The sequence below is a fragment of the Pristis pectinata genome, chromosome 8 (genome assembly GCF_009764475.1).
Source record: "Pristis pectinata isolate sPriPec2 chromosome 8, sPriPec2.1.pri, whole genome shotgun sequence".
Classification (NCBI taxonomy): Eukaryota; Metazoa; Chordata; class Chondrichthyes; order Rhinopristiformes; family Pristidae; genus Pristis; species Pristis pectinata.
Window position 1 is genome coordinate 52,716,897 of NC_067412.1, and position 27,309 is coordinate 52,744,205.

Genomic DNA, 27,309 nt, shown 5'->3' on the forward strand with positions numbered 1-27,309 from the left:
CCAAGTTGGAAAATGAGGCTCTGTTCCTTCAGTTTGTGCTTGGAATTCTCCTGGCAGTGGAGAGGGCAGAGGACTGTCATATCAGTGTTAGTTTGGGAGGGGGAGTTGAAGTGACTGGCAATGGGAAGATGCAGGTCACAGTTGCAGACAGAACAGGTGTTCTGCGAAATGGTCACCTGGTCTGCATTTGGTCTCACCAATATAGAGGATGCCACCCTTGGAGAACTGAATGTAGTAGATGATATTAAGGGAAGACTAGGTGACTGTTTTGAGTGTCAAGAAAAGTATCTTAGCCCTGGCCCTTTCCAAGCTAAGTGTGGAAATTGTTCAGAAGAAAAGAGAGATGCTGAAGAAAAGTATTTGGATGTCAGCGACGCTCTCAGGAGGATTGGGAGCGGTCCCAGTTCCAGGTCTCTCCTTCGCTGGTGACATTGTTCTAATGACTGGAAAAATAATCTTTTTCAGTAAATGCCTGGATCTGGATGATGCTTTTCTTCAAAGACTGGCCAACAGGGAAGGTAAACCTGTGGAAGACCTGAAGGTGGAAATAAAATCTCCCCTGCGTGGGGAAATAACCGTAGATGCAATTACGGAGTTTGGGATGCGTGCTGGTGTTGTTGCCCTTTCAGCCGTAGAATTCGCTCTTGACTTTGTCCCAGTCCTTGGTTCCACTTCTGGAGCAGGATCATCATTTCTCCTGACCTATACAATACTGAATGATGTACTGAAGGATCTTACGGAGAGCACAGAAGCTGGTGAAGGTTGCGATTGGAACGGATTAACTGGTCTGCCCAAATAGCTATCGAGTAAGTTCATGTCACGCTATGGTTAATATTTTGATGAAGTCTAACGCCAAATCCTGCTGTAGTTCTACTCGGCAATATTCCCTTCTGCGATATTTCTCTCTCATATTTCTCATCCATTTCCCAGAAATGTTTTGAAACTTTTGACACACTGGTGCATTACCAAGGGAGTGCTCTCAGTTAAATGAGAGATTAAGCAGGGTTGTTAGCTCAATACGGGAGGTCAGGAAAAACAACTTGCAGCTCACCCACCAGGACGACATTTCAGCCGGCTAATAAAAAGGTAGCAGGCAGGTGCAGTTGGCAGTTAAGATGGGAAATGGTTATATTAGACTTTATTGCAAGGGGCTGTTGTTTGAAAATAGAGATTTGTTATAATTGTACAGGGTGCTACTGAGACCACCCACACGTGGAATACTGTACACATTTCTGTTCCCCTTACTTAATAAAGGCTGTAGTAACATCGGAGGCAGTCCAAAGGAAATTCACCAGGCTAATTCAAGAGATGAGAGAATTTGAAAAGAGACTAAACTGGTTGGGCTTGTGTTGCCTTGGAGTTTTGAAGAATATTGGAGTATCGTACTGAGGCATTTGAAACATTAATGGGGTTTAGCAGAGAGTGTCTCAAAATGAGGTCCATAAAAGATTTATAAAATATTACAGCACAGTACAGGCCCTTCGGCGCACGATGTTGTGCTGACATTTTTTCCTGCTCAAATATCTACCTAACCCTTCCCTCCGTCATAGTCCTCCATTTTTCTATCATTCATGTGGCTTTCTAAGTCTCTTAAATGCCCCCCACTGTATCTGCCTCCACAACCTCTGCCGGCAGTGCATTCCACGCACCCACCACTCTGTATATAAAAAAACAACTTGCCACTGGCATTCCCCTTATACCTTCCTTCAATCAGCCAAAAATCATGACGCCTCGTGTTAGTTATTTTCGCCCTGGGGAGAAAAGTCTGACTGTTCACTCGATCTATTCAGCTCACCTTGTAGACCTCTATCAAGTCACCTCTCATTCTCCTTCTCGCCAAAGAGAAAAGCAATAGCTCTCTCAACCTATCCTCAAGGCACGCTCTCCAATCCAGGCACCATCTGGTAAATCTCCTCTGCACCGTCTAAAGCATCCACATCCTTCCTATAATTAGGCGACCAGAACTGAACACAATACTCCAAGTGTAGTCTAACTGGAGTTGTATAGAGCTGCAACATTATCGTGCTGCTCATGAACTCCATACCCCGACTAATGAAGGCCAATACACCATATGCCCTCTTAACAACCTTGAGGGCTCTATGGACGTGGACCCCAAGATCCATCTGTTCCTCCACACTGCTAAGAATCCTGCTATTAACCATGAATTCTGCCTTCAAATTCAATATTCCACAGTGTATCATTTCATATTTCATACTCCATCTCCCACTTGTCAGCTCAGCTCTGCATCCTATCAATGTCCTGTTGTAATCTACAGCAACCTTCCACACTATCCACAACACCACCAACCTTTGTATCATCAGCAAACTTACTCACCCACCCTTCCACATCGTCATCTAAGACATTTATGAAAATCACAAAGAGCAGGGGTCCAAGAACAGATCCCTGCGCAACACCACTGGTCACCAACCTCCAGGCCGAGTACCACCTTCTGCGTTCTATGGGTGAGGCAATTCTGAAAATCCGCACAGCCAAGTTTGCCTGGATCCCATGCTGCCTGACTTTCTGAATGAGCCTTTCATGAGGAATCTTATCAAACGTCTTACTAATATCCATGTATACCACTACCATTGCTCTACCTTCATAAGTGTGTTTTGACATATCCTCAGAATTCAATCAGGCTCGTGAGGCACAACCTGCCCCTCACAAAGCCATGCTGACTGCCCCTATTCAGCCAATGCTTCTCCAAATGCCCATAAATCCTGTCTCTAAGAATCTCCTCCAGTAATTTGCCTACCACTGAGTAAGACTCACTAGCCTGTAATTCCCAGGGTTATCCTTACACCATTTCTTGAACAAAGGAACAATATTTGCCACCCTTCAATAATCTGACACTGCTTCTGTAGCCAGTGAGGATGCAAAGATCATTGCAAAAGGCAAAGGCAACCTCTTCCCTTGCTTCCCTTAAAAACTTTGGCTATATCCCATCTGGCGTCGGTGACTTATCTATCCTAATGTTTTTCAGAAGTTCCAGCACATTCTCTTTAAACATGTCACCATGCCCCAGCGTATCAATGTGTTGTATGCCATACTTACAAACGGCAAGGTCTCTATCACTGGTGAATAGTGAAGCAAAGTATTCATTAATGACCTCCCGACCCTCTTCCAACTCCAGCCAAGTGTTTCCCCCTTTATCCCTGATCGGTCCTACCCTCACTCTAGTCATCCTCCTATTCTTCCCATCCATGTACAATGCCTTGGTTTTACTTAATCTTACAGTCTCCAAAATTCTCTCCCACTGAGAGATCCAGAATGGCCTCTCCTCCAGTCGGTCGGTCCGCATACTGTGTCAGGAATCTTTCTGGACACACCTAAAAAACTCTGCGCCATCTATCCTCTTTACACTAAAGAGGTGCCAATCAATATTAGGGAGGTCGAAATCACCCATGACAAAAGCCCTGTTATTTTTTTACCTCTCCAAAATCTGCCTCCCAATCTGCACCTCAGTGTCTCTTCTGCTACTGGGGGGCCTGTAGAATACTGCCAATACTGTTCGCTCCCTTCCTGTTTCTGACTTCCACCCACACTGACTCAGTAAGACATTTCTACAGCTGTGACATTGTCCCTGAACAGCAACTGCACTCCCCCACCTCTTTTACCTCCATCCCTGTCTCTTTTGAAATATCTGAACCCCAGAATACCCAGCAACCATTTCTGCCCTTGTGACAGCCAGGACTCTGTAATGGCCAACACATCATCATTCCATGCACTTACCCATGTTTTAAGTTCATCACTCTTGTTCCTGATTCTTCAAGCATTAAAGTAGACACACTTCAGCTCATCAAACTAACTGCAATTTTCCCTTTCTCCTCTCTCCCCCCTTCCCTTCTGTTCCACACAACTAGGCTCAGGGACAGAGACCTGGGCACTGCGTCTTTCCTCTGCTAGGTCAACCCCCCCAACAGCATCCAAAGCGGTCTACCATAATTGAAGGGAACAGCCAAATTGGTACTCTGCACTACCTGCCCATTCTCCTTCCTTCTCCTGACAGTCAACCAGCTACCTGCCTCCTGTAGCCTCGGAGTGACTGTCTCCCTGTAGCTCTTATCTATGAACACATCCTTCCCCCTGAGAAGCCATCTACCTGCATCTCCAGTTCCCTAACACGGTCTGTAAGGAGCTGCAGCTGGATGTACCTCATGCAGAAATAGTTATCGGGAGACTGGACGGTCTCCCAGAACTCTCACATCTCACAAGATGAACACAGCACTGACCCTGGAGCCATTCTAACTACTCTGGCCTGGCACTAAAGGAAAAACCAAAACAAGAAAAAAAGAAACTTACCAGATACTTACCTTAGCTCCTGCCTCCTCTTGTAGAAGCCTCTTGAGCCAAAGCCTCAGACTCTCCTCACCTCACCTCCCCTCCTCCCCTCCCCTCCCCTCTCCTCCTCTCTCCCTCCGCCTGCGACCCCTCCGCTTTCCTTCCCCCTCCTACTCCCCCTCCTCCTCCCCTCCCCTCCCCTCTCTCCTCCCCTGCCCCTCTCCCCTCCACTCCCCCTTCACCCCTCCCCTTCCCTTCCCGACTCCCGTCCTCCCCTGCCTCCCCCACACACCTCCTTCCCGCCCCACCCCTTCCCGCCACCCTCTCCCCTTCCCCAAGCACAAACTCACAAGCACAGGTATAAAGACTCACTGCTTTTCATAGCTCCCGCTCCAAATATGACTCCAACTCCCGACTCTGCAAGGATAATAATGAATGGAGCGACAGACTCGAGGGACCGAGTGGTCTATTCTCGCTCCTATTTTCTGATGTTCACCCTGTTATATATTTTCTGCTACTGGATCGATTATGTCATTCCACAGTCATTCGCTGTTGATAGAGTGAAATTCCATGATTTCTTTGGGTAAGGAATGGCCCACACATCAGTAAGACATTCACTGTCATCTTTAGTTATCTGCAGATGATATTCAGCGAGCTTATAAGGCAAGAAAGTCGCATTATAGAAGGAAGGAGATAGCCTGGATAGGATGGGGACATTTTTCCCCTGGAGTGCAGGAGGCTGAGGGGTGAGCGTTTCGAGGAATATAAAATCATGAGGGGCATTGATAGGGTGAGTAGTTCCTATATTTTACCCAGTGCAGAAGAGTCTCAAACTAGAGGGACCAGGCTTAAGCTGAGGGGCGATCATTAAAGGGAATGTGAAGGGCATCTTTTTACACTGAGGGAGGTGGATATATAGAACGAACTGCTAGAGGAGGTGGCAGACGTGGGCGCAATTACAACGCTTAAACTACATTTACAAAGGTCTATGGGCTGGATAAATGGAGGGATATGGAGCACACTCAGGGAAATGAGAGTAACTCGATTATGTACCTTTTTCGACAGGAACAAGATGTACAGTGGGGCCTGTTTCTGTGCTGAGTAACTCAATGATACTAAAATGAATGCAAAACTTGTTCAATATAATTGAATGTAACTGGAAGTTTTCATTGAAATTTCAGCTGTTCATTGCAGTGTCCAGACACAAGGCAGATTGCATCATGGTGACAACGGTACCGCACAAAGGCCTGGCTGTAGATGGAGTGAGCTCTCAGTATTCTCAAGAGTTTCTTATATTTACATTGGTCATCAGACGCATTTGCTCAGTTTCCAATGAAGACAATATTCTTGCCTACTTTACAACAACATGCGACCAGGAACAGTAGGAATGGCATCAACCAGTGTCCCATGGAATACTGGCTTCCCCAAGTAAGTCTCAAATGCATGCACAATACAGTCTGTGGACTTCCAGCAGGGGCATTGACTCAGTGTCTAGTGAAGGTCATGTTTGTTCTGAGTTGTACTCTGTAATCATTAACAGGGTTCAAGGATGTGAAGTCCTTGGTAATCAGGGGAAGGAGAGTAAAATGATTCCAAAGTAGGACCCACAGAAGCTGAGTTACAGTTGGAAGGGTGTGTGGGAGAGTCGTGCACCAGCTCACCAGGATATGGAGTGCTGCTTAGCAGTGATCTAAACAGTAGGCTTCTGCGAGTGATGTAGCATTTTATATTCCACCACTCTGTGTTATGATTCACCATAAGTGAATCAAATAAATTGAACTACTGAGATAATTGCAGATGTGTTCATTGTCAATTAAGAACCTTGCTTCAGAACAAGTATTTGAAAATAAAACCTCTGTGTAAAGGTAACTGATGGCACTTGTCTCTTCAATTTATCTGACCTTTAATCACCTGTATTGCAGTTGACTCCTGTTGGTTAAACTTATAAAAATCAGTTGTGTTTTAAAATAATCTGATTATGGAGAGAGTTGTTTACCCTGACGAAACTCATAGGATGCAACTGTTAGGTCCTACGACCATCTCATGAATCAAATTCTATAATCTGGACATTGCTGTTGAGACTAATGCCAGGAATCCTGAGGGGGAGATGTTGAAATATCAAATCTATTTGATCAATTTATTGGATTTCTTTGAAGAAGTAAAATGTACTGCAGATAAAACAGAATGGGTAGGTGTTAAGTAGATGTTACATTCCAAGGAGCCATCTGAGCTGGTAACACTCAATTGTTCCGTCCACATCTGTGGAAAGAGAAACAATTAATGGATCAGGTTGAAGCCACTTGTTTAGAACTGGGAAGGATACAAAAGAAGTTTGACAAGCTGCAAGGAGGGTGAATGGGAGCGGATGTCACTGATAAGGAAATACCAGTGTCTAATTCACCAGCTTCTTCTGTCACCCAGCCTTCATTGCAGCACAGTGCCGCATAATTATCACGGAGTGGCCATCATTTTAAATAAAGCTTAATTAAACCTACAGGTGATTAACATTCCTGGCACTCTCTCTACTGAGAACTCGGAATCCCACTGTGTTTTACACATTTTGGATCACGCACAGGGGAGAAAATTCCAGTGGGTAAATTTGGAGTGCCTTGGGAGAAATTCCAGCTTCGTCACTAAAGTTGCTTAGTGGCAGTACCACTGAACAAACTGGCCTGGTACCGAAGCAAACAGCTGTCAATCATGTGTTGTTGCAGGTGTTAGTGGAACCAGCATAAGGGAAGTGGAACCAGCATATAGATGACCACTCTGACCACTGCACGTTTCCGTGGAAGTGAAGAAACACTCCACATTGGGTTTTGTTTTTAGGGTTCTTACCCTAGGGAGCACACTGTGTTACACTCCCAAGAAGTTTTTGTGATGGACCAATTGTTGACATACTGTGATATCTCCCTTGGAATTTGCAGTGACCCTATCCTTACGAATTTCTTAACATGGAGTTCAAAAAGGACTCACTGTCGTCGACTTCTGGGAATATTTTCTGATAAATTCCTTAATGATTATGTTATCGAGAGAGTCGTAAGAAAATTGTAGATCATCTTCCCTGAACTCACACATAACTCTCATTCCATCAGAGGGAAGGCAAATAAAGGGAAGTTGCTAAGAGCAGTGTCCTAGTTTTTTCAGCTTGCACACTGAAGTATTTCGATCAGTTTGAAAAGATTAGTAGTGGAACCAATGGGAAAGTGCCGAGTGGATATTGTCTGGACGTGGCAAAATACCCAACAAAACTGCAGTGTTCCAACCGTTCGTCTCCTTTTCAATTTTAGTTAATGCCTGGACAAGATCAAAATAGGAATGGGGAGTCATATGAAAGGCCATACAAACATACAACCGTGAAGACATAGGACTGAGCTCCTGTTTCAGCACATCTGCCTGATTCTGACAATCAGTGGGGCATTAGGATGGAATACAGCTTAATGCCCGTCCACTAGCCACACAAAGCCCGGAATAGTCAAAAACATTGAAATACCTTGCGTCCAATTCGGTGAACCTCTGGGAAATTCCCTCTCCCAACAGCTAATTGTTGCAGACTGGGGAGGTCACATAGAATCATTGACTGTTAATTATTCCCTTTCCCTCCAGTTGCAAATACTCTGAACAGTTTTAGTCCCTTTCCCTTAAAAATTATGGAGTACAAGTGGATGCAGCCCAAGAGAGATTCACCGGGTTACTTCCTGGGGTGAGAGGATTGTCCTGTCAAGAGAGGCTAAACAGGTTATAACTGAATTCTTTGGAGTTCATAAGAGTAATGGACGAATTTATTGAGACATATAAGCTGCTTAGGCTGCTTGACAGGGTAGATGTTGAGATGCTTTGATCAGTGGGGGGAGATTGGAACGAGGAACATAGTTACGTGATAAGGGGCCGGCCATTTAAAAATAAAAGGTGCATAGATTTTTTGCAGACGACGAAAAACCTTGAAATTCTCTACCTCAGAAGATTGTGGGGGCTAGAAATACTTAGGGATGAGGTAGGTAAAGTTTTGCAAGAGTGGGGAATTGAGGGATGTGGGTAATTGACACAGCGGTAGAATTGAGGCCTGGGGCAGATCAGCCATGGTCATTCTAAATGGCGGGATTAGCACGAGGGGCTGAGTGGCACACTCCAGCTTCTGTTTTCTTTTGTTCTTCCTCCTGTGCTGCTGCTGGATCGATAATGTCATTCAGCAATCATTCACTGCAGGCAGAGAGTCATATTCCCCGACTCTTTAGGGTAAGGAATGGGCCAGACATCAGTCTAATATTTGCTGTCAACTTTAGTTATCTCCAGTCGATATTCAACGTGTTTTTAAACACTCGACCATGAGATTATGGGAGAAAATAAATGCAACGTAAACAGTAAACCTCAACGAAGAAGGTTTAAGAAATGGTGGGAATTCGTCGCTTCACTCTGCCCGTGGTAAATGATTCCGAGTGGAAACCAATGTGTGAAACCCAGGCTCCTGTCAGCCACAGCTTCACCGCCACTACGTCTGAGTGAAGTGTCTTCACTCTTCACTCTCGCGTTCAGCAAAGTGAAAAGAATAAAATAACCCGGCAACAAGTGAGTCACCCCAAAGGTTTATCGTTATTGGATAATGAACAGCAATCTGTCCAATCCTGTGAAAGAAAGCCAGTGAGACGGAGAAAGAAAGACAACACCGAACCACAGGGGACTTGGGCGCTGATCCTAACGGGCTTTCACCAACGGAGTCTCCTCCTTCAAAGAACCAGTGCAGGTAAGGACAAGAACTAGAAAAGCACATAAAAACAGAAAATTCTTGTAAACTCTCAGCAGGTCAGACAGCATCTGAAAGAGAAGTAGTGTTAAGGTTTCAGCAGGAGGATCCAGAGGCTGCCTGACCTGTTGAGTGTTGCTGCCAATTTGTTTTTTTTTGTTCTGTATTTCAGATTTCCATCACCTGCAGATAATTTGATTTACATTAACTGCAGCAACGGATTGAGAGCTGTTGCCAATAGTACGGAGCGGAATCGTGTTGAATGTGTTGAGGTAGGTCACCGATGAGGGCAGCAATTGTGTGTGTGCGTGGGTGGGTGGGTGGAGGGGGCTCTGGAATGGGCAGAAGAAATCCATCCCGGAAAATCCAAGTTGGACAAGTTTCGAACTGCGTTACTCCTGCTTCTGTTTGACATTTGCTGCGACATTCGAGTAAAAATTAAACTGAAGCAGCGGAAACAAGAACAGAAGATGGTGACAAAAAGGGGAAGGGCGCTTCTTGCAATCGGCAGTTATGGAAGAGTTCAGGGAGGTAATTTGCTTTAATACAGATAATTCATTACAAACATTGAGCACAACACATTGTCATCTTCATCTATGCTCCAACTCCGCCCTCCCCCCCCCCCACCCACCCCCACCATCTCGTGTATCTCTGGAACTGTTTCCCCAGTGTCCTATGAAATTGCTCCCGAACGTCCGGATTTTCGTTATAATTTCACCCAGTGGGCAACAACATTCCAGGAGTCACCGGCAAGTTACTGGTGCAGGGCCTCATTTCTGACAACGTTGTTTAGAAAGGGTGCGATCACCTGACTCCTCTCTGCGTTTCTGATAAGGCTGCGATTCCGCCAGCACTCAGCACAATGGGTAAACGCTTATTCCAAGATTCATTTTTGGTACACAAAGAATCACAACTCATTCGCAGTACTCACCTCTCGCAGGAAGAAACAAAGACTCAGTGAAGCAGAAACAAAAGTAGAGCCCTGAGCCCCGACCTCTCCTCCAGTGAGTCGCTGGAATCTCTGCATCACACGGACCTGGTAGCGAGAGACAGAGATCGACAATGGGAGGAGCCAGCTCCAGGTAGGTCTGCAGACGCCTCAGATTGTGTCTCTTAAGCTCGTCCTGTCTGAGCACAACCTACCAGCGCAGTGCACTTTCAGTGCTCAGCATTCTCACTGGTGACTGGTATCGGCCTTGTTGAATAGCTGCCGTCCTGATAAATCCGATCTCATTGCGGGGTTGCGTCGGGAACTCCAGAGTGTAGATCCAGTGAAGACAAAGCAGTGATATGTTTCCAAGTCATCATGCTGTATGGCGGAGGGGAAACTGTAGGTGGTGATCCCTTGCACTAAAACTCGTGTCTTGTTTTGTTGGTGGAGATTTTGATGTTGGGATGGACTGTCACAGTAGCCAGGGAAATTTGAGTTGGACACATGTCAATGGCACACACTGAAGCCACCGTGTGGTGGTAGTGGTGGAGGTTGTGACAGTTTAGAGTGGTGGATGTGTACCAGTCGACCTTATTAAATGTTGCTGGATCTGCAAATTGCACACAAGTGGAAATTTATCCAGCATGCAACTGACTTCTGCGTGCCACGTAGCGGAATACCTTTGGAGTTTCAGAAGGTTAGTCACTTGCAGCAGGTTTTCCTGCCTCTGAAACCTCTGACCTTGTGATTTAGCCATTGTTTTCATGTGGATGGTCCATGTAAGTTTCTGGTCAAGAATGAGGGATTTGGCAGTCGTACTGTCATCGAATGTCAAGAGTTGTTGTTAATACTCTCCCTCTTTAGAGATAGTCACATCCTGGCATTTTACTTATATAAATGTTACTCATCTTTGATGATCCTATTCTTTGACGTTTTCTAGCTCTTTGATACGTTCATTTTATTATATTTATTATTTATACTTAATGTTTTTCCTTATGGCACCTGGAACCACTCGACTTATTGAACCTATCCTTGCTTTCACAGCAGTCTCATTTCTCCCTTTTTCCTATTATTTCCTTCTAACCTATTTTATACCACACACCCAATAACTCCCCAATTTAGCCATCATCCATCTAAATTAGGGGCAATTTACAGTGGCCTATTATTCTAATAACCATCACGTCTTTGAGATTTGGAATTTAACTGAAGCAGAGGGGGGAAACCGATATTTTCACAGGCAGGACATGCAAACTCCACATACGGACAGCACCAGAGATCAGGATTGAATCCAGGTCACTGGAGGTGTGAGACAGCAACACCACCTCTGGAGTAATTGTACCTCCATGTGTTATTTTGTTACATGCAGTTACGAATTGGTTTGTTTTCATTGTGAATGAAATTGAATGCTGTGTAATCATCAGCAAACATCTAACTTCGGACCTTATTGTGGAAGGAAGGTCATTTATGACAGACTTTAAAATGGTTTTGCCTTGGACATGAGCTGATGAACTCCTGCATTGATGTCATGAGGCTGGATTGACTGATTTGCGAGACGCTGCCACCTGAGTCTGATTCTGACATCCAGTGGAGTTTCAGCATTCTTCCTGGGTTGACGTGGATATTCCCTGCTGCCGCACCTCTGCTTTAGTTAAATTCGAAATCTCAAAGACATACTGGTTGTTAGGTTAGTTGGCCACAGTAAATTTTCTCCAGTGTAGTTGGCTGGCAGGAAAATTGAGTGGTGTGTGAGTTGATGGGCATTTGTGAAAGAATAGATTGCAGAGAAATCAGTGGAATAAAGAGATCTCTCTGAGAGCCAGCAGACTTGATGGGCCGAATGGCCTCTTATGTCTATGGGTGGCAATAAATTATTATAATAATATGAAAGACCAGTAACCACAACTATTTTCTTTCGACATAATATAACACTAACTATTGGAGTGTATTCTCCTCAATGTCCGCTGAGTTCAGTTTTACTAAGTGTCATTTGCACACTCGATCAAATGCAGCACTGGGATCAAAGGACGTTTTCCTCATGTCTAAAATTCAACTCTTTTGTTCATGTTTGGATTAAAGTGACTATGAGATTTAGAGGTGAGTTGTCCTGGCAAAATGCTAATTGGGTACAGGTGAACTGCTGAGTGTCACTTGAGAGAATAACGATGACACGTCCTATTATTATGCTGATGGTTGAGAATTGACTAATTTGGTGGTCATTATCCAGATTGTATTTGTCATACCTGGGTAATGTTCCCCTTCATCAGATAGACACTAGTATTGGAACTGTTCTGCAAAAGCTGGTGTTGGTGAGCCGGTCTTCCTTACTATATCCGGGATGTTGTCTGTCCCCCAGCCTTTCGTTTAAGCAGCACCGTCAGCTATTTCTTGTTATCCGTGGAGTGTCTTGAAGTGTGTGAATGCTGGCTTCTGTGATGGCTTAAACCATCTGACTGACCGCTAAACTGCTTCTGAATGTTTCAGCTTCATCTTCAGCAATTGCAATAGTTGCAGATGGGTATGTTTTTGGGGCCTGTTCCTTGTTCTATTAGTTATTTAACTGCACTATCATTCATGACTAAATGCACAGAGACTGTAGAGATTGGATTTGATCCACTGGCTGAGTCTTAAGTCACAGACTGTGGTGATATATATTTCTGCTGCTGCTGATAATCCACAGCACTTCATGGAGGCCAAGCTGACATCTGCTCTGAGTTTATTTGGCACTTACAGACTCCAATGCAATGTGTTGGAAAGTTTCCTTGGCTTGAGGATCGGGCTCTTGAATTCATAAGATCTGTGTTACTCGTCACTATTATTACCATGCACAGATGTATCTGGCACATGAAAGATGGTAATGATGTCTTCAAAGCATCCATTTTCTTTCGCTCACAACATGTCACAGGCCCAGTCTGGCAGTATTCTCCTTGAGGACTCAACCTACAATGGTGCTATGAAGGCATTTTTGGGATGGACATTGAAGTCCACAATCTGATGACATTATGTGCCCTTACTGTCTTCTGCATTTTTCAAACTGTAGTTAAAAATGGAGGAGCACAGATTTATCAACTGACAAAGGATAGTAAGCTGTAGATAGGAAGAGATTTCCTTGCTCTTGTTTGACCTGATGACATGAGAGTCAGTTCTGAAGACAACAAGTGCTACTCCATCTTTCTTGTGCCCAACAGTGCCACCATCTCTGGTGGCTCCGTCCTCCTGTTGGGACAGGATATACCCAGGGAAGGTAAGGGAAGATCCTAAGACGTTGCCTGTAAGATATGATTCTGTGCGTAAAACCATGTGAAACTGTTGGTTGTCAACTGTGGGACAGCTATTCCACGTTTAGACTCCAGTCCTCAGATACTTGTGAGGAGGAATTTGCAAAGTTGACTTTGTGAATTCAATGTGTTGGTCAATGCCAGGTGGTCCAAATATTATTGTTATTTCTCAGTATGAATATGTCGATATTGGTAGAACTGAGTGCCTTGCTGTGCCACTTCAGAGGACAGTTAATAAGTCAGGCACATAGAATGGATCTGGAGTCACTGCTAGACGAGAGCAGATAGGAATGGAAGATATCCTCCCGTCTAATTGAGTCTTTGTGGATTTCCAACAATCCAGTACTCTATTATTGAGATGAATTGTTATTGTTTTGATATCCTGTCCTGCAAATTCTGAATTGTTAAACCAATTTAATTTTCCAGATGCTGGTATGGGATTTGAAATCAGGTCTCTGGATTGATAATACAGATCTCCGGATTACTAGTCTGGTGATTTGACTCTACCCTAATCTGCAGTCCCTCCTGGTGTTTTTTTGGAACTACCAGATCTCTTCTGATAATTTTGCAGTTGTTACGATTGTTATGCTTCACTCCAGGATAGACACTATCCTCGGTGTGAAGACTTCTGTTAAACTCTCCTTGCTCAAGCCGATCAGCAGAGTGGAAGTACCCCAAGGCTCCTCAGGCTACAGCCAACACACACATCACCAACTTCATCATCGTCTTTGAGCTTGCAAACAAAAGCTTAGGGGCCTACTTGGACGGTATTCTAAGACTGAGGGGTAATTACACGGTGATGCAGAGGAAGCAAATGTGAGAGAGAAAAAAGTTAGACTCAGATAGATAGAATAAAGTTAGTTCTTTCCCTTCACCTGAATTCTTTGTTATGCAGATACAAGAGGTCAATCAGTTGAAACAAGTGGCTTTCATGAGGTGAATGATAGTCTTTGTCTCATTGCTCCTTGCGGCTCCTTCTTCTGAAGTGATTAGCTGTGGAACTTTGCTTCCCAACGAGCAATACCACGCAAGTCATGATTAGATGAGATGAGAACATTCCGGGGATGTCATGATGTGCTGCATAAGTATAAAGTGCTTCACTCTGTTGCAAACTATGCTTGATCATGTTTCCTTTCAGCAAACAGGTAGAGCCGTCTGAGACTCCCACATTCTTCACACAGGAAGAGCTGATCAAACTAAAGTCCACTTTTGAAACGGGTGGGGTAAAGAACATCAAACCTCTGATACAGCAGAAATTAACTGAGCTGGACAACACAGAGCTTAACATCGCAGTGACAGGAGAGGCAGGTACAGGGAAGTCCACCTTCATCAACGCCATGAGAGGGCTTAAGTATTCCGACGAGGGAGCGGCTGAAGTTGGAAACATAGAAACTACAACGGAGCCAAGCAGATACCCACATCCCAGCCTGCCCAATGTTTGCTTCTGGGACCTGCCAGGAATAGGAACTAGAAAATTCGAAGCTCACAAATACCTGAAGGCAGTGCAATTTCAACGCTACGATTTCTTCATTATAATCGCAGACTGTCGACTGAGAGAAAATGATATAAAACTTGTCAAAGAGATCCAAAAAATGGGGAAGAATTTCTACTTTGTCCGATCTAAGATTGACAATGATCTTGATTCAATGAGAAAACAACGAGGTAATATCAATGATAAAGAAGAACTGAAAGACATCCGGAAGAATCATGTCAGTGAATTGAGAGAGGCAGGGATTCCAGATCCCTCTGTGTTCCTGGTATCCAGTTTATATCCAAAGAAGTATGACTTTATTCTGCTAAACGAAACGCTTGAACACGATCTACCGAACGTAAAGAAAAGTATCTTTGTCCTGGCCCTTCCGAACCTAAATATAGGGATTGTACAGAAGAAAAGTGAGGTGCTGAAGAAACGTGTCTGGATGTTGGCAACGCTCTCGGGAACAGTTGGAGCGATCCCTGTTCCTGGTGTGTCTCTTGCTTGTGATATCAGTATACTGATTGGAGGAATAATCCATTTCCGTAAATGTCTGGGTCTGGATGATGCTTCTCTTCAAAGACTGGCCAACAGGGCAGATATACCTGTGAACAAGATGAAGGCTGAATTAAAACATCCACTTCTTGGGGAAATAAATAAAGATTTAATAACGAGGTTAAGCTTGGGTACTGCAGTCGTTGCAGTTTCAGCCGTTGAAATTGGTCTTTACGCTTTCCCAGTACTTGGTTCCATTTTTGGAGCAGGATCATCATTTCTCATGACCTACACAATACTAAGTGATGCACTGAAGGTTCTTACGGAACACGCAGAAAGGGTGGTGAAGGTTGCGTTTTTGACTATTAAGTAGTCTGTACAGACATCGATCCAGTGAGTTCATGTAATGCTGGAGTTAATAATTTGAAAAAGCTGATTGCCAAATCCTACTGTAATTCTTCGCGACAATGTTCTATTTTGCTGCATTTATTCCTGGAAACATTCTTCATCCATTTGCCAGGAGAGCTTTGAAAGGTTACTGTTTAAAAGAAATTGTGCAGGAATAAGGGAGTGCCACTCTGACTAATGAATCAGAGCAATTAATCCCCTACTGCCCTCGGAACTGGAGATAAAGGATCTGTGACTTTATTTTGAAGAAAGCCAGAAAAGTTATTGCTAGAATCCTAATAAATATTCTTCTGTCAATGAATAAGAAACTGTCTGATTATTATCATGTTTCTGTGTGGGAACTTGGAGTGTGCAAGTAGTTCAGCTGTAGTTCTCACGTCATAACTGAACACTCATAAGCCTTGATCCTGTGGTCACAAAAAGGGCAATGGAAAAGCAGGTCAATTTCTGGTAGTACGAGAGGAGGGACACTTGGTGTCGGTTTGACTGTAGCCAGCTCCACTAGATCATCACCTTTCCAATGTTTTTCATACCAGTTTTATTCCCAGCTGGTGTTGGAGTCAACTGCAGAGCCTGACTGCTTTTTGCCAGTAAATACAATGCCAACACACTTCAATAGTTGTGTCTGTTGTCCAATGATGTGCAGCCTGGTATAATCATACTAAAATACCCATGGTGTGAGTTTACCCTTCTAAATTCCTGGCTTACAAACCATTACTGCACTGAGTATTGCCTGTCCGGAATTAAACTGGTGGTACTGCAAGAGAGATTCCATGATATAGGAGGAAAGCTGGGAAGAGTGGAACTGGAAAAATTGGAGCTAGAAATAGAATGAATTTGGAGATCTCTGGACTATCTTGAAGAAATAGAATAACTACAGTCATCAGAAGCCAGCAAGATGGAAGACAAGTACAACATTGAAGGAAGTCAGAATCAAAAGCCCTGTTGTCAAGTGTTACTGGATACCAGTTGTATTAAATATGTTATTAGTAGTCTGGTTCTTACTAAATGAATGACAATTTGATCTGAGTTCTTGCAGATTATTCGTCAAAGGAAACTAGGGTCATGAAATAGCACAGAGAGAGAGAAAGAGAGAGAGAGAGAGAGATAAAAGCTGGCAAAACAGGTTATTCATCCCACCAAATCTTTGCTAACAATCAAACACCATTCTGGTTCCTTGTAGGTCAGGAATTATTTGGCTTCTGTCTCTCTGTTTTTTGCTTCTAATCGATATTGATGCTGAATAGTCAATTATTAACTGTGGAGAAATGGTGTTTGGAGATGGCAGTGTGAAAGGGAACCGTGTGTAGTAGCAATGTGAGGATGAATAATCTCCCGGAAATGATGTACCGTGACACATTTTGAACATTACTCTGATCGGGACGGCACTCTACTGAGAATATGAGTGTGCTATAGCTCGGTGAATGACGCCTGTAAATTTCTGTATATCACAATGAAAGCTTCCAATTGAAAACAATTCACCTATTGAAGGCAACTGATTCCATGCCGAGCACACAATCGCCACTACATTCAGTGACTCAACTACCTGGTTGATCAGGGATTTGACTGAACAGCCAGTACAAAGGAAGTTGGAGTAGCATTAGCCTCTTTCCTAAGACACAGTTCACCCTTAACCACATAAGTGGAATAAAGTAGACCTAGTTCTATCCATTAATGCGTATGAACCGTTGAGTGCTCCAGTAACCTAAATTTCCCAGCAACGGTCTGATCTGTACTTACTTCATACACATTCTCCAATGAATACATTCTTACATAAGTTATTCCCAATATTTTTGGCGACGTCCTGGGTAGAAGAAGGTTGTCTACATTTTAATGTCTTCACACAGCATGGCAAAACAAGCAGTACCCACAGAAATATTGAGATCAACTGGTAAATGCTTAAGTTACAGCTCATATGTCTGTCATCGCTTTAAAGACTTTAAATGCCATTCCGAAATATGCAAAGACATCCCAGAACTATTAAAAAACGTCAATTATTAAAAACATTTAAAATAGTTCAGAAGCAACTATCAGATAACAAACATAGTCATTTAAGTAACATTCATGAAAGAAAAAGAAAGTGAATTGAGTGACTTCTCCTTGACCTAGACTACACTTGTGCAGGCTCAGTGTTTAGATTTAAAAGTGAATTGTTGGGAAACTGCCAGAAATCCACTACTGCAGATCTACATGTGAAGATCCTCCATTCCTACAGATGTACATAAAATCCTGACAGTCACATGGGGAAATGACATGTGCCTCATGGAAACTTCTGTATTGCGCCTAAATATCCAGATCCATAGTTCGTTATCCACAGTGAATATGCATGCCTGCAATTTCAGCAGAAAATTAATGTTCTGCTGCAAAAGCCAAAATTCTTGGATTTGTTGGAAGTGAAACTGGTTTGATGCAATTGAATGTAATTGGGCGTTTTAATTGAAGCTTCAGCTGCTTATAGCATTGTCCAGACAAAAGGTGGAGTAAATTAGGGTGATAACGGTACAACTCAAGGGCCTTGCTGTCGATGGAGTGAGCTGGCAACATTCTCAGTGTATCTTACCAGTCATCAGACGCATATTCCCAGTATGGAGATGATATTGTTACCTACTTTACAACAAGTTGTGATCAGAAACAACAGGAATGGCGTACCCAGAGTGCCATGGAATTACTAGCTTCTCCAATTAAGTCATGAAATGCATAGAAAATGCACTATATAGGCTTCCATCAGGGACCTTGACTCAGTGTCCAATGAAGGTTAAGGTTGTTTTGGGTTGTACAATGTGACATCAGCAGGGACCAGGGGTAAAAAGTCCTTTGTAGCAGGGTAGGAAGTGTAAAATGATACTGAAGAAGAACTTGTATGAAGTCTGTTACAATGGGAAGAGTGATGTGGGAGAGTCATGCAGTATCTCACCAGAACAATGTGTGCTACTTAACCAGTGATCTGAACTACAGATTATGAGTGATTTGATATATTATGCTGTTGCTCTGTTTTATGATTTTATCTGAGTGGGTCAAATCATTTGAACTACTTAGATAAGTACAGATATATCCATTGTTAATTAAGAACCTTGGTTCAGAACAAGTATCTCAAAATAAAACCTCTGTGTAAAGGCAACTACTGTCATTTGTCTCTTTGTTTTATTCTGACTTGTAGTTACTAGTAGTGTGTTAGTTAAACGTGGAACAACCAGTTGTGCTTCAATACATTCTGAATAGTTTTGCCCTCAGGAAATGTGTCGAACGTTACTGCCAGGTTTTACGACCATGTAGTGAATCAGATTCCATGACCTGGTTGTTGCTGTTGTGAAAATGTCAGCAATCCTTCAATAACTTACAGATACACACATAGATCACGTTTGACCGATTTATTGAAGTCTTTTGAACGTTAAGGCGCTTGGCATTCAGGATGAAGTAGTCAATTGAATTCAATATTAGCTTACCAGGAGAAGCCAGAGAGTGGTAGTAGATGGTTGTCTCTCTGACTGGAGGCCTGTGATCACTGGTGTGCCACAGGGATCTGTGCTGGGCCCGTTGTTGTTTCTCATCTATATTAATTATTTAGATTATGATGTGGTAAACTGGATCAGCAAATTTGCAGATAAAACCAAGAGAGGGGGCGCAGTGGACCACGAGGAAGGCCAAATTGCCATGGATTTTAATGCGTGTGTGGTGATGAATTTTGGGAGGACAGACTAGGGTAAGACTTACAGTGAATGGTAGTGCACTGAGGTGTGTGGGAGTACAGATCCATAATTCCTTGATAATGACATCACAGGTAAATAGTGTCATAAAGAGACCTTTAGGCACATTGGCCTTCATAAATTAGGGCATCGAGTACAGGAGTTGGGTTGTTATATTGAGGTTCTACAAGACGTTGGTGAGGCCAAACTTAGAGTATTGAAATTCTGGTCACAAACCTACGGAAAGATATCAATAAACTTGAAAGAGCGCAGAAAAAATTCCACAGATGTTGCCAGGAGTTGAAGACCTGAGTTACAGGGATAGGTTGAATAGGTTCGTACTTTATTCCCTGGAGGGCAAGAAAATGAGGGGAGATCATATGGAAGTACACAAAATTATGAGAGTATAGATAGGGTAAATGTATGCGAGCCTTTTCCCCTCAGGTTGGGTGAGACTAGGAATAGAGGTCATAGGTTTAGGGTGAAAGGTGAAATATTTAAGGGCAATCTGAGGGGAACTACTTTCCTCAGAGAGTGGTACGAGAGTGGAACGAGCTGCCAGTGGAAGTGGTAGATGCTGGTTCAATTGTAACATTTAAAAGTTTGGAATAGGTACATGGATGAGAGACGTATGGAGGGCGATGATCCCGGTGCAGGTAGATGGGACTAGGCAGAAAACCAGGTGTTGTGCGAAACGGTTCTTTGAGGTCTTAAAGGTAGAGGAACTCTGGGCACAGTCTTGGTAATTTTAAAAATAGTTTAATCACAAAGGCAAACGCGGGGACAGAATGAATGGGAACAGATGTACACTCACACACACACAGGAGACCGCGAATGTGAGGGGGAATTGCAACGAGGATGAGACACACACACACACACACACACACATGCACACACGCACACAATAAACAAGGTACAGCTAATCAAGAGATAAACACTTCAATGCCTGAATACCTTGATCCAAACAAGCATTGGCGCTAACACTAGCTGGAATCTGACTAAGACGCTCCCAAACCACTTGGTGGTGCACACTCTTACCAGTGGTCCCTGCAGCGTTGTCTCACTATTCCAGGGGCAGTCGAGAGAGGAAGGGCCAGGGGAGTGCAACACTCTTTATAGTGCTGGAAGGCCCAGCCAGGTTACTAAGACAGGCCAATGGCTTGGAGATCAAGGATAAAGGTGCATTCCAAGGCCAATGATCAGTTGGTTCAGGAACAAAGGTGATCTCCCAGGAAAATCCCGATGCCCACACCTGATGGGTGGGGTGGAGCTAAACCTTGATTGACTGTGGTGTCACTTCTGACCCAATGAACAATGCTGTCATTCGACCAGAGGGGTCACTGTCATCACTGTCATATGACAGCCATGTGCTTTCATACTATATTCCGCTCCTTCGGAAGTTACAGTACTTGTCAATCGTTACATGGATATGACTGTTTCTAAATCTATAATTATATGTCAGTATATGTTGTACTAATGGGAGGCAGAAGTGGCTCTAATAACTTGACAAGCACAGCACAAAATACAACTACTATAACAACTAAGACGAGGGTGGTGGCCCAGTGGGCGACAGTTGCCCACCATCCCCCCAGTGACCCAAACAGCCACTTGTTTCCCCAGAAAGTGCCGTGCTGGATGAGCTGGTCCCTCGCTTTTGAATTTTGACCATTGAGTCCCTAACATGAGCAGCCAGTCTGGTGGTGTTTCTGGATTCATCAGGGATAAAAGTGCAGTACTCCTTATTAATCACTGCACACGTACCACCATCCGGAGCGAGAAGAAAATCCAGGGCCGTCATTATGAAGGGCTCAGCCAGCGTCTGGAGCATGCTGATCATTTGAATGACCTCACGGGACAGTCGAGCCGTGCCATACGTGGGGAAGGCTATCATCCAGAACCTCTCCACCTCTGTGATGGCTCTCCCATCCCTGTGGCCGCTGTATGCCGGGTGCTTCCCAAGTTCATCGAGAGTGTGGATATAGGGCACCCTGAACACCTGACAGCAGCAGCCGTACCAGCTTGTTCAGAGCCACGAATGGTACAGTAGAATGCAAATACGGTAGCATGCATGTAAATACGGTTCATGGCAGCCGCAAATCCAGAGGTTCTCACTCAAAGTCCAGGAAGGCCCCAGCTTAGCGGCACCATCGGCAGTGGTCACTGAGGCACCTGAATACCAGTTTCGCTCTCACTCACTATGGCCAACTGAAAAGGTGGAAATGTGCTCATTGTGGAGTCTGCACCAGCATTCCCTTTGCTTACTCAGTGTCTATGGGATGACTCTGAGGGTCACGACTCGGGTGGAGGTCAAATTGAAGGAAGGGAAATACCAGCTCCTGAAACACCCACCCCATTGGGAACCTCTGGAAGAACTGTGCTGCAGTGGTGAGGAGAGTGGTGGGGAACTACTGTCCGGCCCCTCCCAAACCGATATACCGAACCCAACCGGTGCAAAAAGTCTGTGTAAGCAGTTCATTCGAAGATTATCCAGGGGAATTGTGGTAAATGACAGAGCTTCACCAGAGTGTGATGGGGTCCGTGGATAAATCCAACAGTCCGATATATTAGAGGTGCTGGCGAATTCGTAGGCAACTTTGAAGAAGGTGTTAGCAGACATCTCAATGCCAATCATTGCAGTGAGCAGGGAGAGGGAGTAGAGTAGTGCCACCACCTGCCAGAGGCTCCATCCAGCGACTGTCTCACCAGCTGAGACCTGCAATTCAAAAGGGACATTTGCCTGGCGCGAAGCAAGTGGCAGTGCTTGTCCCACAGCTTGCTTTGCTGCTTCAAAAGCAGCCTGTTGTTCGGGTCCCCGTGCAGATCTATGTGGCCTCAGGCCCCTCGGGTGCGGAAGGTTGATGCAGCAAACACGCTGGCGACTCTGGCCTCCATCCTTTGGGAGGGTGGGTAGAGGTCTGCCACCCTGGGGGTGAAGGTTCCTGCTGGTGGAAACGGGCCATTTCCTGTCGCTGCAGGTCCCGCAGCTGAGCCACGAGGGCGGGGGAAACTGTTTCAGGTGGGGGAGGGGTGGAAGCAATATCAGTGTCTGCAGGGGCAGCCCACGTGGTCCGGAGGTTGGGGGCGCCCCGTGTCGGGCTTGGACCTGGGGTGGCCGTGGATCTTCCAGCGGCCGGGCTTCCCCTCGCTGAGCTCCTTCCAGCGCGCGTGGAGAGCGGAGGTCGGGACCCCGTCTATGCTGGCATTATCCACCCCTGCGTGCAACAGGTCTAAGTATAACTGCTTGTGCGTGGGACGGGGGTCGTGCCCCCAACCCTCGTTACCGCTATGTGGACCTGGGTGGGTGCTCCCCGCTGCATATATTCCAACCCTTCCAGGAGCGTGATGGCTTCCCGAACAGTCCTCCCACTAACCGGTCCAGTGAGAGGCAGGACCACTGACCTCAACTCGGGGCGCCCGGTGGCAACCAGGTAAGCTGCTGGCACGCTGGTCACCATGGTGTCCTCCAAGGGCTCAAGGTCACCGGCCCTCTCATAAATGCCGGTCACCAGCGCCCATTCCCTGATAATCCTGGCGCCCTCACTGATTGTGCTCCACTGTGGTCGCCTGTCAAAATACCATTTAAGGAGGGTAGGGTACCGGAACCTTACTGCAGTCACCACCCTCTCCCACAAGGTAGTGTTGTCCCCAGCCCCTCCCCATGGCGTCCACGAGGCATTGTTAATGCTCTGCTGGTCAGAAAAGCTCCCCAGGGCACTCGCCTCCGGGTGAGAGAGGCTCACGGTGGGGGCGCCCTCATCCCACAGTTGGAGCAACCACGTGGCCAGGTGTTCACCCGGCCGCTTGCTGTACCGATCTGCCAGCTGGGTTAGCTCCTTGTTGCAGAAATCTCTGGTCTCAGTGGTCTCAGAGGGGTTCCGTGTACTTTCCCCTGCGGCGGTCGCATCTCTGGTTCCCTCCCTTTCGTGGCAGACCTGGGACGGCGTTTGGACGGGTCTAGCCTGCAGGAGCTCAGGTACATAGGGCGGAGGGCGGGTGCGAGGGGGACCCTGTTCTTCGGGCACCCCCTCCTCGTCCGTATCCATCCATATATCCCCATCTCCCAGCCAGGCGTCCAGATGCCGCTGCGCTATACCGGGGATCGAATTTTAAATGGGTCTGGCTGCCAGCCAGACCTGCGGTCGGCTTGTGACTGCTGTGTTTTGATCAGACGGCAGGCGACCTCAGTACCCTTGACCTCGAGGTCGCTGGCTCAGGTCTGAGTAGTTTGAACTGCCTTCCACGGGGTTCAGCATTGTTGCCGGAGGGCCTTTTAACTCTGCAGGTAGGTATCCTGCAACTGGCCAGTAATCTCCACCTGGCACCTCAGGAGGGACGCCAGGAGCCATAGGGCACCCCTCTGATTCCCTTTGGCACTGGGGAACCCTGACTGCTGGAGGAGGCCCACCACATTGTGTCCCAGTTTCTCACCATGTGGATCTAACTGTTCAGCCCAGTTCACTAGCTTCCCATGGTCTGCCAGCATGCTGGCCAAGCTCCCAACTCCCTCACTCTCATCTGTCCACCCAAGGATTCTCTCCTTTGTGCCTGCACTATCCCCTTTCCACTAGTTCCAAAAATACCCCCCCCCCCCACGTCTGTGTCAGTCATGACCTTTAAGACCCTGCTCGCAGCGCTAAATGTTGTGTGAAATGGTTCTTATAGGTCTTAAAGGTAGAGGAACTCTGGACACAGTCTCTGTAATTTTAAAAATAGTTTAATCACAAAGGCAAACACGGGGACAGAATGAATGGGACCAGATGCACACTCACACACATGCAGGAGACCGGGAATGTGAGGGGGAATCACAACGAGGATGACACACACACACACACACACACACACACACACACACACACACACACACACACACACACACACACACACACACACACACACACACACACTAAACAAGGTACAGCTAATCAAGAGATAAACACTTCAATGGCTGAATACCTTGATCCAAACAAGCATTGACGCTAACACTACCTGGATTCTGACTAAGACGCTCCCAAACCACATGGTGGTGCACGCTCTTAACAGTGGTCTCTGCAGCGTTGTCTCACTATTCCAGGGGCAGTCGAGAGAGGAAGGGCCAGGGGAGTGCAACACTCTTTATAATGCTGGAAGGCCCGGCCAGGTAATTTAGACAGGCCAATAGCTTGGAGGTCAAGGACAAAAGGTGCCTGCCAAGGCCAATCGTCAGTCAGGTTCAGGAACAAAAGTGCTCTCCCGAGCCGACCCCTATGCCTACACCTGATGAGTGGGGTGGAGCCAAACCTTGATTGACAGTGGTGTCACTTCCGACCCAATGAGCAATCTTGTCATCCGACCGGAGGGGTCACTCTCTTCACTGCCACATGACAGTCATGAGCTTTCATACTACACCGGGTCAGCATGGACAAAATGGGCCGAAGTGCCTGTTTCTGTGCTGTAGTGCTCTTTGACTCTACAACTCAAAGTAACATTTGCTGTGCATAAAGAGGAACTGGCAGATGTAGAGTGGTTGCTAGATTACAAAAAAGACATTTCATAAGGTAAAAACGTGTGAAATGATAGTGGTGGGCAGGAGGCGCTTATTTGTAGACCTCCTGCGATTATCAAGTCTACATATTTGAACGGGACAGGTCACACACATGCAGTGGGGACGACCACTCGCAACACTCCACGGACTTCGTGGATGTGAAGAACTATTCACACTGGAGGTTGTCCTTAGGTTTCTGACCCAAGGGAGGATCTTGTGTTACAGTCCTATGAAGCATATTATGATGGACCGATGGTGAGCAGAGTGTGGTACCTCCCTTCAATTTGCAAAGACCCATTACCTTGGAATTTCTTATCATGTATTCTAAGAAAAAAACACTGCAGTCAGCTTTGGGGAATATTTTGTGACAAGTCCTCGGTGATTATATTATTAAAAGAGTCGTGAGAGAAATGCTAAGTATCTTACCTAAAATCACATACAGCCGTCATTCGATCAGCGCGAAGGAAGATTAACGGTCCGGTGCTAAGAGCAACATCCCGTGCATGCTGAAGGATTTATTTCAGTATAAAAATGATGGTGGCAGGACCAGAGGGAGAATGTTAGGCGGATATTTTCTGGAAGATGCAGATTACTGAATATTCTGATCTGTTCAGTAATTGCAGTGTTCCATCCGGTCTTCTCCTATTAATTTTAGTTAATGAATGTACAAAATCCAAAGAGAAATGGGGAGCCATCTGAACATCTCAACACACTTGCAACTGTGAAGGCCTGGAATCGAGTGACTGTTTACTTCGGAATGGGTGTGTCGCCACGATTGGACGCAATGTCCCTCCATTGCCCCCCACACAGCCCTGGCAGAGGCAAGCGATGGAAAAGAATTTGGCCTTAATTGTTTGAATCTCTGGAGAATTTCGGATCCTCTTGATAATCGATGCAGATTGAGGAGGTCACATGGATTCATTTTCTGTTCATGGTCTTCATCCCCTCTCGTTGTACGCATTCACTGGCCCAGTTGACGTTTCACACGCTCCCGGTCAGTGTTGCAGTCAGAGCAATTGTCAATGTTTCCACAGGATAAGTGCCTTGTCCACTCCACAAGAGCTGATTACTGTCGTCTGTAAATGTAATAAATAATTGCTTCCATTAAACCATAGTGCACAGCTTGTAACGGAAGATTGAACTCGTGCCTTCGGGTTGTTAACGCTCAATACAGAAAACCAGGATGAATGTCTTATAGTTCACTACCAAGGAGAACATATCAGCCTGCTAAAAAAAAGTCAATAGGCAGACACAGTAAGCAATTACAATCCAAACGTGACCGTGGTCTTCATTGCAATGTGGTTGGAGTTTGGAAATAGGGAAGGTTTGATGTATTTGTGCAGAGAGTTGGCCCACACCCGGAATACTGTGCTCAATTTGGCTCCCCTTACCTAAAAAAATTCCGACGATGAGAAGGTTGTCTTGTCAAGGGAGGCTAAACAGGCTATATGAGTATTCCTTGGAGTTTAGAAGAATCATGCCTGAACTTTGAGATACATAAGCTGCTAAAGGTGCTCGACAGGGTAGATACTGAGAGGTTTTGACGAATCTGGAACGAGAGTTCACAGTTACAAGTTTATGGGGCGGTCATTTAAAAGAAGAACTGCATATAGTTTTTTTTTAAATAGAGGGTGATAAACCTTTGGAATTCTCTACCCCAGTGTATTGTGTGGCCTGCAAATATTTAAGGAGGAGCTGGGTAATTTTTTGAAAGATTGGGGAAATGATGGATGTGAGGAAATGACACAGATGAAGAGCTGACGCCTGGTGAAAAATCAACCATGATCATACTGAATGAGTGGACAGTCTTGAGGGGTCGAATGGCCGATTACAGCTCCTATTTTCTGATGTTCTCCCCATTATTCTGCTGCTGCTAGATCTATAATGTCATTCAGTAGTCATTCATTGTTGACAAATTGTCATATTGCGCAACGATTTTGCCGAAGGAATGGGCTAGATATCAGTCAATATTCAATGTCATATTTATCTCCAAATTGTATTCAGTGTGTTTATAATATAATAAAGTGAAATTATAGAAGAAAATAAATGCAATATAAATGTTAAACGGAAATAAAGACGGCCGGCTGAAATGATAGGAATTTTTCGCCCCTCTGTTACCGTGGAAAATCATGCCCAGTGGATGCCAATATGTGAAACCCGGGCTCGCATCTGCAACAGATCCGCAGCCACTGTCTCTGAGTGAAATGCCTCCACTCTTCACACTCGCGTCCAGCAAGAGGAAAATAATAAATCACCCGGCAACAAATGAATGACAATAAAAGTGTACAGAATCTCTGCAAACCCGTGAAATCTACACAGTGAGAGGGAGAGAGAGTCAGAGAGAGAGAGAGCCAGAGAGAGAGAGAGAGAGAGAAAGCACAGAAAACATAACGGACCTGGGCGCTGATCTGAGCGGACCTTCACTGACGGAGTGTCCTCCTTCAAAGAACCGGTGCAGGTAAGAAGAAGAACTGGAGCAGGAAATAAAAAAAAAGTTAATTGC

General features: G+C 45.2%; 1 protein-coding gene across 1 annotated transcript; it reads left to right on the forward strand.

The window, feature by feature from the left end:
- The first annotated feature begins 8,928 nt into the window (after positions 1-8,928).
- Positions 8,929-18,654, forward strand: LOC127573694 (interferon-inducible GTPase 5-like). Its single transcript, XM_052022126.1, has 4 exons — positions 8,929-9,019; positions 9,192-9,291; positions 9,960-10,101; positions 14,364-18,654. The coding sequence occupies exons 3-4, from the start codon at positions 10,082-10,084 to the stop codon at positions 15,565-15,567; spliced, it is 1,224 nt and encodes a 407-aa protein (XP_051878086.1). The 5' UTR covers positions 8,929-9,019; positions 9,192-9,291; positions 9,960-10,081; the 3' UTR covers positions 15,568-18,654.
- Positions 18,655-27,309: the final 8,655 nt, after the last annotated feature.